At 33.2% G+C, this 13322-nt stretch overlaps 3 protein-coding genes across 5 annotated transcripts; 2 read left to right on the forward strand and 1 right to left on the reverse strand.

Moving 5' to 3' along the window:
• The first annotated feature begins 3222 nt into the window (after positions 1–3222).
• On the forward strand, positions 3223–5001 carry LOC105794276 (uncharacterized). Its single transcript, XM_012623378.2, has 2 exons — positions 3223–3412; positions 4013–5001. The coding sequence occupies exon 2, from the start codon at positions 4043–4045 to the stop codon at positions 4853–4855; it is 813 nt and encodes a 270-aa protein (XP_012478832.1). The 5' UTR covers positions 3223–3412; positions 4013–4042; the 3' UTR covers positions 4856–5001.
• Positions 5002–6410: 1409 nt separating this feature from the next.
• On the forward strand, positions 6411–7761 carry LOC105794277 (peroxidase 11). The gene is made up of 3 exons (XM_012623381.2): positions 6411–6895; positions 6985–7150; positions 7235–7761. Exons 1-3 carry the CDS (start codon positions 6482–6484, stop codon positions 7660–7662), a joined length of 1008 nt encoding a protein of 335 aa, XP_012478835.1. The 5' UTR covers positions 6411–6481; the 3' UTR covers positions 7663–7761.
• A 52-nt stretch (positions 7762–7813) lies between these two features.
• On the reverse strand, positions 7814–9446 carry LOC105794278 (protein NSP-INTERACTING KINASE 1). 3 transcript variants are annotated; one of them, XR_008194451.1, is made up of 7 exons: positions 9149–9424; positions 8921–9053; positions 8748–8819; positions 8514–8657; positions 8358–8425; positions 8218–8277; positions 7814–8099 (listed from the first exon to the last, which is right to left on the reverse strand). XR_008194451.1 is itself a non-coding variant. In XM_052628361.1 (6 exons), exons 2-6 carry the CDS (start codon positions 8969–8971, stop codon positions 7928–7930), a joined length of 423 nt encoding a protein of 140 aa, XP_052484321.1. In that variant the 5' UTR covers positions 8972–9053; positions 9149–9437; the 3' UTR covers positions 7814–7927. The 3 variants fall into 3 exon arrangements, 2 of the variants coding, with proteins under 2 accessions (XP_052484321.1, XP_052484320.1); XM_052628361.1 differs by lacking the exon at positions 8514–8657 and having other exon boundaries at positions 9149–9437; XM_052628360.1 differs by lacking the exons at positions 8358–8425; positions 8514–8657 and having other exon boundaries at positions 9149–9446.
• Between the last annotated feature and the right edge of the window lie 3876 nt (positions 9447–13322).

The following is a 13322-nucleotide window of genomic DNA, read 5'->3' on the forward strand; positions in this document are numbered from 1 at the left end:
CGACCATGTCTCAGGCCGTGTGGACATTCGAAGTAAGGACACACGGTTGTGTCCCAGCCCGTGTCCGTGCCCGTGTAACTCACTGACTTGGGTCACACGGCCAAGCTACACGCCTGTGTGCTAGGCTGTGTACCCCTCAAAATATCTTTACACGTCCATGTGTCAGGCCGTATAACAGCTTGACTTGTAACCCTTTGAAAGCTACAGGAGACACACAAGCGTGTTGTTTGGCCATGTCTCACACATTGTTGAGACACACGCCCGTGCCTCTGCTCATGTGGACAAAAAATAGGTCATTTTCAAGCTATTTTTCTCACCCATCCTAGCATATACCTACAATTACTTTTGCACATACATACAAGCCATCAAAAGGCACCAAAATCATGTATAATCAAGCTATCCAAATATGGTATACAAGCATACAACCAATATGCCCAAAGGCACCCCAAATGACAACATTTAACATGTATAATCATATATTCAAATTGGCCAAATTAATCAACTAACTTCTAACTAAGTTTGCATAAACACAAACCGTTGATTTATTTACCAAAACACACCAAATGGTGCCAAATATGCCAGTCAAAACTAGCACCAAATAACCACATAAATATCCTCCAAAATAAAAGTATCAAACCACCACATTGAAACCTATCATAAGACCATTTACAATATGCATCTTTTAGATTATCATTCCATCTTCCATCATTCAACATAATAAGCAAAATATCAACCATTTTAAGGTCATTTATATACATGCCAAAACAAATTCCATTACACCATCAAAATGCCATAACACAAGCCAAACCAAATGGCTATTTTAATAACCAAAATACCTATACATGCCATTATACCCAAACTTAAAACATCAAAAAGTACCGATATAGCTGATTGATAGTGTGATATAACTCTGACAATCTTCTAACCCGAATGAGCTTTCGATTCACTATGAAACACAAAAAATAACACAGAGTAAGCATAATTGCTTAGTAAGTTCATATAATGTAAAATACAACTTACCATTTAATCACATAATAGGTAAGTTAACATGGCATATTCCAACCACAATTTGGCCAAAGCCTAAGCATCTACACCAAACATGTTAGCCATTTAAACATATAACATAGGCAATATGATCTTGGATGAGCACAACATTTTATCATGTATCAAATTCATATATCATCCATATCAACCGTCAATATATCATGTATTACCATTTCAATGGAATTCATATGTGATTATGTCGTAATTCATATCGAACTCTTACAGTCCTCTTTTCAAGTCATGCCCATTGAACCATTTAGAATACCGTTGAACCATTTGAAATTGTAATTTTGCCCTTATATTTTTATTTCTTTTCAATTTAGTCCCTAACTCATAAAAATGAAAATTCATGCAATTCATCCTCAACCCACTATAGCCAAATTTCATATAGGTCCCTAGAAAGCCCTATATTTCATTTATTTCACAATTTCACCATGTAAAATTTTCTATTTTTCAATTTAATCCCTATTTGACAATTTCATCAAAAAATCACTTAACAAAAGTTGTTTATCTATCAAAAACTAATCATTTTCTTCTATAAATCATCAAAACTCTTACACATTCATTAATGGAAAAACCCTAATAGTTTGACAGTTTCACAAATTAGTCCCTGGGCTAGTTAGATTAAGCTACAACGATCCCAAAAACATAGAAATCATTAAAAATGGGGCAAAAGTACATACCATGCACCCAAGGATACCATGGCCAAACCTAAAAAGCTTTAATGGCTTTCTTTCCTTTGAAAATTTGGTTGAAGATGATGGAAAAAGATGATACATTTACTTTAGTTTACTTAATTTATCATTTATTTACTAAATTATTACTTTTATAATCTTTAAAAACATTACAAATTTCAATAATACCAAGCCATCATATTCCACTATCAACATTTATGGTATAGTTACCACATAAAGAGTCGTACTTTAAAATCCCATAGGGGTTTTCCTAATAAGGTTTTAACGAGACACATTATCTACCAATGGACATCCAAGGGGGAGTGTTATGAATATCTTATTAAGTGGATGTCCATCAAGATTAAGATAAGTTTTGATGTACTTTAAATTCTAATAGTCATTAGAATTAGATCTCTACTTCATTTATACTTCTTATGCCTATAAATAGAGACTTTGAAGAAGTATTGTAATAATCTCTTTGATCAATAAAATACATTCTCTATTGCTTCCCATAATTTCTTTGTTCTTTACTCTCTCCATCTCTTTTATTTTACAATAGATTTTAGCATAATGAGTTAGAATAGGTGTATTTTTTTTAAATCACATCAACTATCGAAATTATTAACGGTTCTAATTATTTGGAGTAATTAATGACATAATATTTTTAATTATTATAAATTATGGTAAAATTACGCCCAAACTCTCTAATATGCTTACTTTTGAGATTTGGTCTTTATATTTTAATTTGACATAATTTGGTCCTCTACTTCATAACGACATTAGTTAGTCCAAATACTTAACATTATTAATTATTTCGATTAAAATGGTTATGTGAATTTTTAAAAAGAATTAAACCTAAACATTTTGACCATAATAATTAAGGGTGTCAACTATTTCGATATTATGTAGAGGAAACAAATTATATAATATTAAAGTATAGATACTAAACATTAAATTCAAACATTAAATTATTGTTTTGGTCACTTAATTAAAAAAATTTATAATTAGGTTATTAAACTATTTGGAAGTTTTCATTTAAGTCACTGAACTATTCAATAGTTTTTATTTAAGTCATTGGACTATTAAGTTTTTTTTTAAAGTTCCACCAGTGAGCTCCAAACAACAAATCGATGATTGGCACGGTGGATAAATGAACATACCTTAGATCAACGTCGATGTAATGATCAGTGTTAGATATCAAAAAAAAAGTTGTTTGAATTTTGGTTCACAGGTTTATGACGTCCAAAGCTTTCTCATGGAAAAGAAAGAAAAAGCGAGCTTTTGATTGGTCTAGGCAGTGTGAACAGAGAAAGCCATATAGCATCAATTTTAATAGCTCAGTGACTCAAATGAAAACTTTTGAATATGTTAATGCCCAAAATAAAAACTTACCCATAGTTTAGTTACTAATGATGTAGTTTACCCTTATAAACTACAATCTTACCAAGAAAAATTAAGACTGGGCCTGTGCAAAAATCTAAAACAAAAGCTTCGTCAAATTTGGGTGTCAGATGGCATTATGGTCTGGGCCATATCAGGTTCTTGGAAGGAGGAGAGACAGTAGAGCCTAAAACAAACGAGTTAAAAAACGTAACTTGCCCAAGAGGTCAGTGCTCACTAACTTTCCTTTTTTTTCTGCCCATCTGAGGTGAAAAACATACCGCTCTTCCTCCCAACTAAGTCTTTCCTAAACGGTAAGTCCCTTTGTTTATGCCTCTTCTGTAAGGGATTTTTTTAATCTGTCTTAGTTCATAATTCTTGTTTCATACATATTTTTTTAAAAATTAGTTGCTTTATTTGAAGGTCTGAGCTGTAAGCAAATCACTGCAGTTATTGTTGGATAGATTTCTTGCTTAGGCAAATGAAGTTGTCTATTTTTGCGTGTTCCTGGGTTATGCATGTGAAATATTTGACAAAATGACACTAAGGAAATTTGGGTTTCTTTGAATGAGGGGAAAAAGGGTGATTTAATGACTGTAAGGGGTTGAAAATTACATTAGGGTTGATTATGGAAGTAACCGACTTTTTACTGGTTTAGTGAAGTATGCTATGAAATTTCATTGATGTTGGACTATCCATCCTTCTGAGAAATGCCAAATGATGATGTTCATAGTTTATTCTAACTAAAAAAGCAATGAACTTTATTACTTAGACATTTATTATCTTTGTTGAAATTTTGAAATTTTATTAACCTCGTACATTTTGGCTAGAGAACTAGGTTCAACTGTTTTCTTTATCTCCCTGAGATCTGGAGATTGATACTGATAATATTTCTGTTTTGCTTAATTGGCTAGTGCGCAGAGCTTGAGCTTTAAATTGTAAAAATGGAAGATGTCATAACAGAAATCCCCCCACCATCTAGATTCTTTCAGGAAGATCTTAACAACTTTATACTTCCATCACCATCTCTTGCGTCGCCATTCCTTGTGTTTTCTATTCCTAAGCCTGAAAAGCCCCTTCGCCCATCTCTCCTCATCGTTGCATTATCTTCACCATCTTTGTATATCTTCCACCATTTGTCACCTAAGACATTAGTTGGAAGTCTTATCCTACCTGAGGTCCCTTTCTCCGGCCTCTCTGTCGAACCCTCTTTCAGAGACAAAACTTGCAACATTTATTCCCTGAATAATGGGGATAAATCTACTCTGCTTGTATCAGTTCAACATGGTGTTTCTGCAGAGAGATCTCACCTTGTTGCGAGGCTGCTGATTGGCGAGGACATTGTTCCTGACAGACTTTTGATTTTGGATTCAATTCAGAGCCAGAACTTCAGGGGAAAGCTCTCACCGGATGAAACGTATGCGTTTAAGCTGGAGACGTTAGCCGAAAGAAAAGGATTGGGTGGTAGCAATGTAGCTTCTTCCCTTCTAAAGGGTTTAGACTATTTTCCATCAGGTAGTATGATTGATGGCTTGGCTGCTGCTCTGTTAAGTCGATGCCAATTAAAGAAAACAAAGGGAACATTGTGTGTTTCATGGCCTGAATTCAGTAGTTCTGTGGTGGCTCTGATTAGATCGCTATTGCAAAGGAATGTGCTGCCTAGCTTGGACTTGAGCTTAACACAAGAGATGCAGGATCAATGCGCAAGGTTCAATCTAATTAAGCATCAGCCTTATGATACTGAAATGTATACATAGTGAACAAGGTTTTTGATTCACTCACCAAAAAAACAAAATTATAGCTTTATGAAACTTTATGTTTTAGTTTTGAAAGAGCTGTATGAGAGTGATTTGTCATATCTGTTAAGTTGAATTTATAAAAAGCTTTTGAACTTGTTTTGGAACTTTAGAAGATATATATGTTTTGAGTGGCTCTATGCTCTGTTTCAATTTTTGTGAAGGAAGCATATAAAGCTGGATATTCCCAGTAAACTGAAAGCATTCGTCTCCTATGGACCTGTTGCCATCTATACAGGAAATGAAGGTCTTCTAATTGAACCTTGTCACAAGGTTCATTATTTGGACATGACAATTTCTTTTAAAAAAAAATTAAAGGGTGATTGAATGGTAAACATGAGGTAAAATCTCAACACTATTTGTGGTAAAATTTCAACCCGTGTAGTTAAAATTTTTCATCTATCAAATAATTATACAAAATTAAATACGTTTTTGTCAAAAAATTGGAGTGACATGGTTATGTAAAGCTTTTGCAGGTAAAACAATCGTGGAGGTCTTTATATTAGAGTCGGATTGTATTTTATTTTTGTATTAAGAAAATGAGTAAATTAGTTCTTCGCATTGAATCAAAAATAAATTTCTATTAAAAATTTTATTGATTTTATTGTTAAAAATTGCTCATTATGCGTTGACATGAGGTACACATGGCATATAATGTATAATTGTCTAGTTAATATGTCGTCCACTTTAGTTTTTAACTATATAAATGAAGGAAATTTTAATCAAATGAATATTTTAATGAAATAAAATGTAATTTGACTCTTAATACAAGTACCTTCATATTGTTTTTACCGATTTTACATTCTTGCGATACTGTAATACTTCATAAATTTTAATATTTGGACTTGATTGATGAATTGCTTCCTGCACGTGGTACTAATCTCTTGCACTTCAAGAATCAAGAATCGCCATTTTGCATAATTTTCCATCTTCATGGAAAAAGCAAGGGAAAAATGAAAATACAAGAAAGATTGTTCTATATTATTCTTGTTTCTGAAGCTAAAATGCCAGAGGGCCATAACGTGCAAATTGAACTTTGATGACAAAAATAAAAATCATAAGATTGCTGGATAGATAAAAGAAAAAGGACTATTTTCACTTTTTTTTATTTGTTAAAGTATTTAATGCTACGTATTCTGTAGGTCCATTAAATAGTAGATGCTGACTATAAATTTTAAATGTGATTATATATTATAGTATTCTTTTAACTAAATAAACCTTGAATTTACCCCTATTTTGGTTTAACCTAATAAGTTGAACCAATTTAAATGTGTTGCATAACAGATACAAAAAATATTACATCATATCATATGAATTTCCTTTTGTTAATTTAGATTACGACAAGCCTTTTTACCAAAAGACCTTTGAAAGTGTGTCTGGGTTAAATAACTTATGGTTTAGAGCACCCACCAACCATGCCAACATTAGTTGTATCCTCTCTTGACTTTAATTTACACAAATTCATACTATATACTCAAACAGCTATGGCAGAAGGTAAAGCTTCATTATATATGTTCCAAGTCCCACCTGTTTCCCCCCACTCTTTTATCTTTCTTGACCCACTCATTCAAGCTTGGATATCAAAGAATGGCGATTAGTCTCCAATGCTTCCTTTTTTTGATTTGTATTTCCATTTTCAGCTCCACTATGGCTGCAACTGACCCTCCTTTGACATTGGATTATTACAAATCAACATGTCCTAATGTGTTTGATATTGTGAAGAAGGAAATGGAGTGTCATGTCCTCTCCGATCCTCGCAATGCAGCTTTCATTCTTCGATTACATTTTCATGACTGTTTCGTTCAGGGCTGTGATGGGTCAATTTTGCTTGATGATACAATCGAGTTGCAAGGAGAAAAGAAAGCTTCAACCAATGGATTAAACTCTCTAAAGGGTTTCAGAATCATTGACAAAATCAAGAACAAGCTTGAATCCGAGTGTCCTGGGATTGTTTCTTGTGCTGATATCCTCACCATTGCAGCCAGAGATGCTGTTATCCTGGTATTTAAAATGCCTTATAACACTTGATAACATTTTCTAATTTCTTACTTCTTGACTTGCTCTCATTTTTATTATCCAATTGATTGCAGGTTGGTGGACCTTACTGGCATGTACCCGTGGGAAGAAAGGATTCGAAAACGGCTAGCTATGATCTAGCTATGGAAAACATTCCTTCTGCAAATGAGGGTCTTCTTAGTATTATAGCTAAATTTCTTTATCAAGGTCTCTCAGTCACTGACATGGTGGCTCTGTCCGGTAAGCTCTTGTTACTTACATTTTTGGAGAGTAATCAACTGAGACTTGATTGTTCATGGTACTGCGTATGTGAATTACTTGCAGGGGCTCACACCATTGGAATGGCACGTTGTGAGAGCTTTCGCGCTAGAATTTATGGAGACTTTGAAGCAACTTCGGGGAAGAATCCGATATCAGATTCGTATCTCAGCGAGTTGAGATCAGTTTGTCCTGCAATAATTGGATCAGGAGACAACAATGTAACAGCAATGGATAATGTTACACCGAATCTTTTTGACAATTCATTTTACCATACACTTTTGAGAGGTGAAGGGTTGCTTAATTCAGACCAAGAATTATACTCCAGCCTATTTGGAATCGAAACCAAAAGCCTTGTCCAAAAATACGCAGCTGACCCTGTGGCATTCTTCAATCAATTCTCGGATTCAATGGTGAAACTGGGGAATATTACGAATTCGGATAGCTTTGTCAATGGTGAAGTAAGGAAGAATTGCAGATTTGTCAACACTTGAAGAAAAGGAACAGCCTAAACACCAGCATTTGGTTATGAATTGTTTGTTTGTGTCAAGAAGAAATAATTTATAAAAAGAAAATAGATGTTATAGTTTTCATTGAGTTGTTGAAGATAAAAAGAAAAAGAAAAAGAAATGAAGTTTGCTCGTATACCAAGAAATTGAAGTTTCTGTAAGAGATTCATTTCAAACCAACCATACAAAAATAATCCATACTCTCCCATCGAAACTGGCTTGTCAAAGTTGTTCTATTAAATATACGTATTCATATGAAAAATGAAGAATCCCACAAGTGAGAATAATAATAAGGAACCATTAGTATGGTTATAACATAAAAAATTCCAGATTTGTTGAGTTTGGCCTTGCTGGAGTTGGGCAATGATCCTTTATCCACCATGTCTGTTCCTTTGGTATAAAGGTAAGGGTTTCCTTCAATGCTGTATCAACTCAAAAATTCAATTTAAGCAACTAAAACAATGAACAACAGTTTCAACTTTCCAGAAGAGTAAAATTAATTTATAAAGGAGAAATTGTTGAACTACAAGTGGAACTTACTTGAATACTTGGGCAGGGAATATGGGGACTTTACCACTCAAATTATTGAAAGACAAGTCTCTGCAAAATTAAACAAAGTCCATAATATATATGATATAATCCTTGTGGAAAGAAAAATAAAAAAAGGATGAAGTGGTTACATCAAATGAAGGTCAGTAAGATTAGCCAAAGAAGCAGGAATTTCTCCAGAAAGATTGTTACCAGTCTCCTGAACCAGTTACCAGATTCTATATAAACTTATTGCACTTATATGTTAACAAAAGACAAAAGGGGTCAAATCAAAGAGTAGAACATACAGGAATTCAAGGTTTTTTAAATGAGAAAAGGTGGTCGGAATTTGACCACAGAAATTATTGTTGGATAAATCAAGATTTTGAAGCTTTGAAAGCTTCCCTATTTCTGATGGTATATTTCCTGATATATTGTTGTCCTGTAGAAGCCTGCAGAAATTATATATATATATATATATTTATCTCATAACATTTATTTTTAGTGTCTGAAAACTTTTGTAGTAAGCATTTTATATTTACACTGTCTGGATATTGGTCAAGTTCCCAATAGAAGGTGCAAGAACACCTGACAATCCCTGGCTTGGAGCTCCTCTGCAACAGAATCATTTCAACCAATTATCAGTCTATGAGCATGAACAATACCATGTTACTCGGACTCGGTTTATAAAGCAACATAAAATAATGCTACTTACAAGCCAATAACTTGACCATCGGCAGAGCAGGTGACCATACTCCAGCTGCATGGATCAGGGGAGGCTTCATCCCAATTTTCAAGAACCCCAATTGGATCAACCAGGAAGCTTTTTATTCCCATTAAAGCTATTACTGTAAATTTTTCCAAAAAAAAAAAAACAGATACATGCATAAAGATTATGGAGACAACCATGTGTTTGATTGCAGTAGAAAGGGACACATGTTACCTTCAGAGCCGACACCATTTGATGGGGAACCAGAAGTCGACAAGCAGAAAAAAACCAGACAACACACTAAAACAGAAATCTCTGTCCTGATATTCATTCGAGACTGAAGCACAAAAAATTGTTTACACTCACAGGATTATAAGAAATAAGCTGTGACACGCAGTAAGCTTTAATTAAGGAGTGTAAAGCTCATAATTGGAGTATGCAACCCTTGAATAAATCAATCACTAGCCACTTTAATTTGAAGGGAATAATGATATCCTTGCATTTTCTAAGTGGCTGTTAGCCCTTCAGATGGAACAAATTCCCTTGTGAAAATTGCCTTTTATAAAGTCAAAATATTCCCAATATATAGTAGAAAGGAGAGCGTAAAATTGAGTTTGCAGATGCCAAGGACTGAAGTGGGATATCAGGAAGGCATATGCATAACCAAAAGAAAGGGAAAGCAGCATTGCTGAGATGTTCCTATTTTGTGGTAAAAAAGAGCGAAAGCAATTCCAATACATGCAACTTGGCCCAAGTTAAACCTGGTGGGATCATATTGTTAGTATAAAAATTTCGGTGAGAAAAATCTCAAATATACGAACAAAACATGAACAACAATTAGAACAGAAAACGAGGAACTATGACAAGGTTCCAAGGCGTGTATCAAACCACTATATTTAAGGTTCTATTCGCCCCCACCTATAATCGGTGTGCAAATGAGTTTCAAGCAAATGAATCTTAAAGATACAATGAAGCCCGATGACTATTTGTATTTTGCACTAATGAAAACGAAAATAATCCACTAAGCACTAAGCAATGTATAACAAAAAAAATCAGTAACATTTCTCTTCATAGAGACATTTTTCAATAGGTGTCTTTTTTGAATAATAATTTCTTTAAAAAGAGACATAATTATTCATCTAATATCTCTTGATTAAACATAACTATTTAAATAATATTGTTTGAATAGTCATAATTCTTTGTCAATAACCAAAAGATATAACTTTTGATTAATTACGTACTTTCATTTATAGTTATTGGAACACTATAAATATGGTTAAAAATGTTCCAATAATCTCCCCATTTTCAAAATATTTTAAATTTTGATATTCTTGATAATCAAATTGCATAAATGAATGTGTCTTACAATTGAACCTTCATTTAGTGAAAACATGTTAAAGTTAATCGAAATTACATGGTAGACTAAGTTTTGAACTAGTTATCCTATTTGATTAACCGAACACATCTCACACAATGAATTCAACATCGATCAATGTATAGCATCCAATGACACTATTATGGCCATGTGTTTGTGTCCTCTTTTCATGAGTGCTGTCAGAGCCAAGCCCTTAAGCTCCTAGAAGCGACCACAGTTCCACTCACATAGGTAGATCCCATCAAGAGTGCTCTCATAATTATAATACTATAACATATTTATGTTATGGATCTACTAATAGAATATTACTCATCCTTCATTTATCATTACGGGTACCTAGCACATTAATCTTAGGGTGAATTTATTTATAGTGCTAGTAATGACATGCTAATGATGTACTTTGTCTCATTGAACTCAAGACTTGACGTTATACCAAGCGTTGAGTCGAGTTTCCATCACGGGTGACTCTAATTAATGGGCTTGAGTCTCATCCCCTTTGAGGTCTTGTTGACTACATCTCTAACAAGACTTTTTGGTAAAGGATCCGCCAAATTTTCACTTGACCTTACATAATTAATAGTGATCACCCCATTAAAGATTAATTATTGAGCATAGTTATGTCTTGATCCAATGTGTCTAAACTTTTCATTATATACTTGGTTATATGCCTTTGCTAGAGTAGTTTCACTATCACAATGGATAGAAATAAGTGAAATTGGTTTAGGCCATAAAGGTACATCACAAAGCAAATTTCTTAACCATTCTGCTTCTTTAGATACAGTGAGTAATGCAATAAATTTTGCTACCATGGTGGAATCAGTAATACATGTTTGTTTCTTGGAACACCAAGAAATGACTCTTCCACCAAGAATGAAGATCAATCCACTAGTAGAAGCATGATCTTCCAAACTTGTAATCCAACTAGCATCTGAATATCTTTTTAAAACTGAAGGATATCCATTATAACACAACTCATAGTTAATAGTTTTCTTTAAGTACCTAAGTACTATATTCAAAGTTTGTCAATGTAAACTATTTGGATTACTTGTGTACCTACTTAATTTTCCAACAACATATGCAATATTTGGTCTTGTATAAATTATTATGTACATAAGACAACCAATTAGACTTGCATATTTCAATTGATCAATTTTCCTACCAGCATTAGATACTAATTTTATTTGAGGATCCATGGGTGTAGATGTTGGTATAAAATTGAAAAGATCATACTTTTTACACACCTTTTCAATGTAATGTGATAGTGATAATGCTATAGTGCTTTCCTCTCGGATTATTTTAATCCCAAGAATAGCATATGCTATACCCATACCCTTTATAACAAATTTGTTTGACAAGAATTTCTTTGTGTTTTCTATTTGTGCCAAATATGAGCATGTTGTATACATATAAGAAAATTATGGCACGTTTTCCATTGTCAAATTTGTTATATATGCACTTATAGGATTCATTTATTTTATAACCATTAGCTAGAACAACCTTGTTAAATTTTTGTTGTTATTGCTTTGGTGCTTGTTTAGGCTTATATAGAGATTTAACAATCAAACAAGCTTACATAGCAAACAAGCTTACATACCTTATGCTCTTGTCCTGGAACAATAAATCCTTTCGGTTGTTTCATGTACACTTCCTCTTCCAATTCACCATTTAAAAATATAGTTTTAACATTCATTTGGTGAACAATCAAATTATACATTAAGGCAAGTGATATTAAGAGTCTAATCGTAGCAATTCTTGCTACTGAAGCATAGAAATAAAAGTAATTAATACCTTGTTTTTTTTGTAAAACATTTGGCTACCAACCTTGCTTTAAATTTATCAATGGTTCCATCGACCTTCATTTTCTTTTTGAAGATCCATTTACAATCTATTGGTTTGGAACCTTGTAGAAGATTAACTAAGATCCAAATTTGATTTCCCATTATTGAATTCATCTCATCATTTATTACTTCTTTCCAAAAATCAGAGTCTTGAGATTTCATTGCCTCTTCAAACGTAATAGGATTAGATTCTGTATTATAACAATAAAGTATTTTATTGCCTATATTTTCACATTTTCCTTTTACAAGGAACATAATGAAATCTGGTCCAAAATCTTTGACCTTTTAATCATTTTACTTCTTAATTCTTGATAAGATTCATCATTATTATCAATTTGTTACAATGGAATCTCATTCTCATTTGAAGAATGAATTAATTGTTGTGAATGTAATTGTCCTGAAATAGAATTAAATCTATTTTATTCAAAATAACATTTCTTGATTCAATAACAATATTAATTGAAATTGAATCATTTAGTTCAATTACCATGATTGTAACACCTCTAATCCATCTCTATCGCTGGATCAAGGTTACGAAGTATTATGACACATATCAAAACAATGTACATCACTAAACTATTCATTTATTAATTTAAATAACAACATTCAAATATGCATTTCATTCATAGAAAAATAACATTTACGGGCCTTAAAACAAGCTTACGGGACCCTAAAAATAGTTTGGGAACAATCAAGGACTAATTTGAATCAAAACAGAAAAACATTAAAATTTTTGAAAATTTTGGCAACAGGGGTCACACGGCCGTGTGAAAGAGACCAGCCCGTGCGGCCTCAAACATGACCGTGTGGCTACCTCAACGCCCGTGTGGCTACTCCACACATCCGTGTGCTCAGACCATGTAACTAACTGTGACCGTGTGAAAAATCCTGCACCTAAAATTAATAAGGCACACAACCGTGTGACAACCCGTGTCTCAGGTTATGTGCACCTTAAAAAGCTTTCAAAATAAGGCAAACTTTCATCCAAAACTTAGGTACCAAGCCAAATCAAAATAAATCATTTCTATACTTTAAAAACACATTTAGACAAGTCTAAAACATGCCAAAACATTCAACCTAAGTGTGTAACCAATGTGTTCTCATTGACACCACAATTCAATTATCAACCTCAATTCACATGTCACACCAAACTAATTTTCATTCAAGTTCATAAGTTCATATATAAAACTCATGT

This window comes from Gossypium raimondii, chromosome 3, assembly GCF_025698545.1.
Source record: "Gossypium raimondii isolate GPD5lz chromosome 3, ASM2569854v1, whole genome shotgun sequence".
NCBI lineage: Eukaryota > Viridiplantae > Streptophyta > Magnoliopsida > Malvales > Malvaceae > Gossypium > Gossypium raimondii.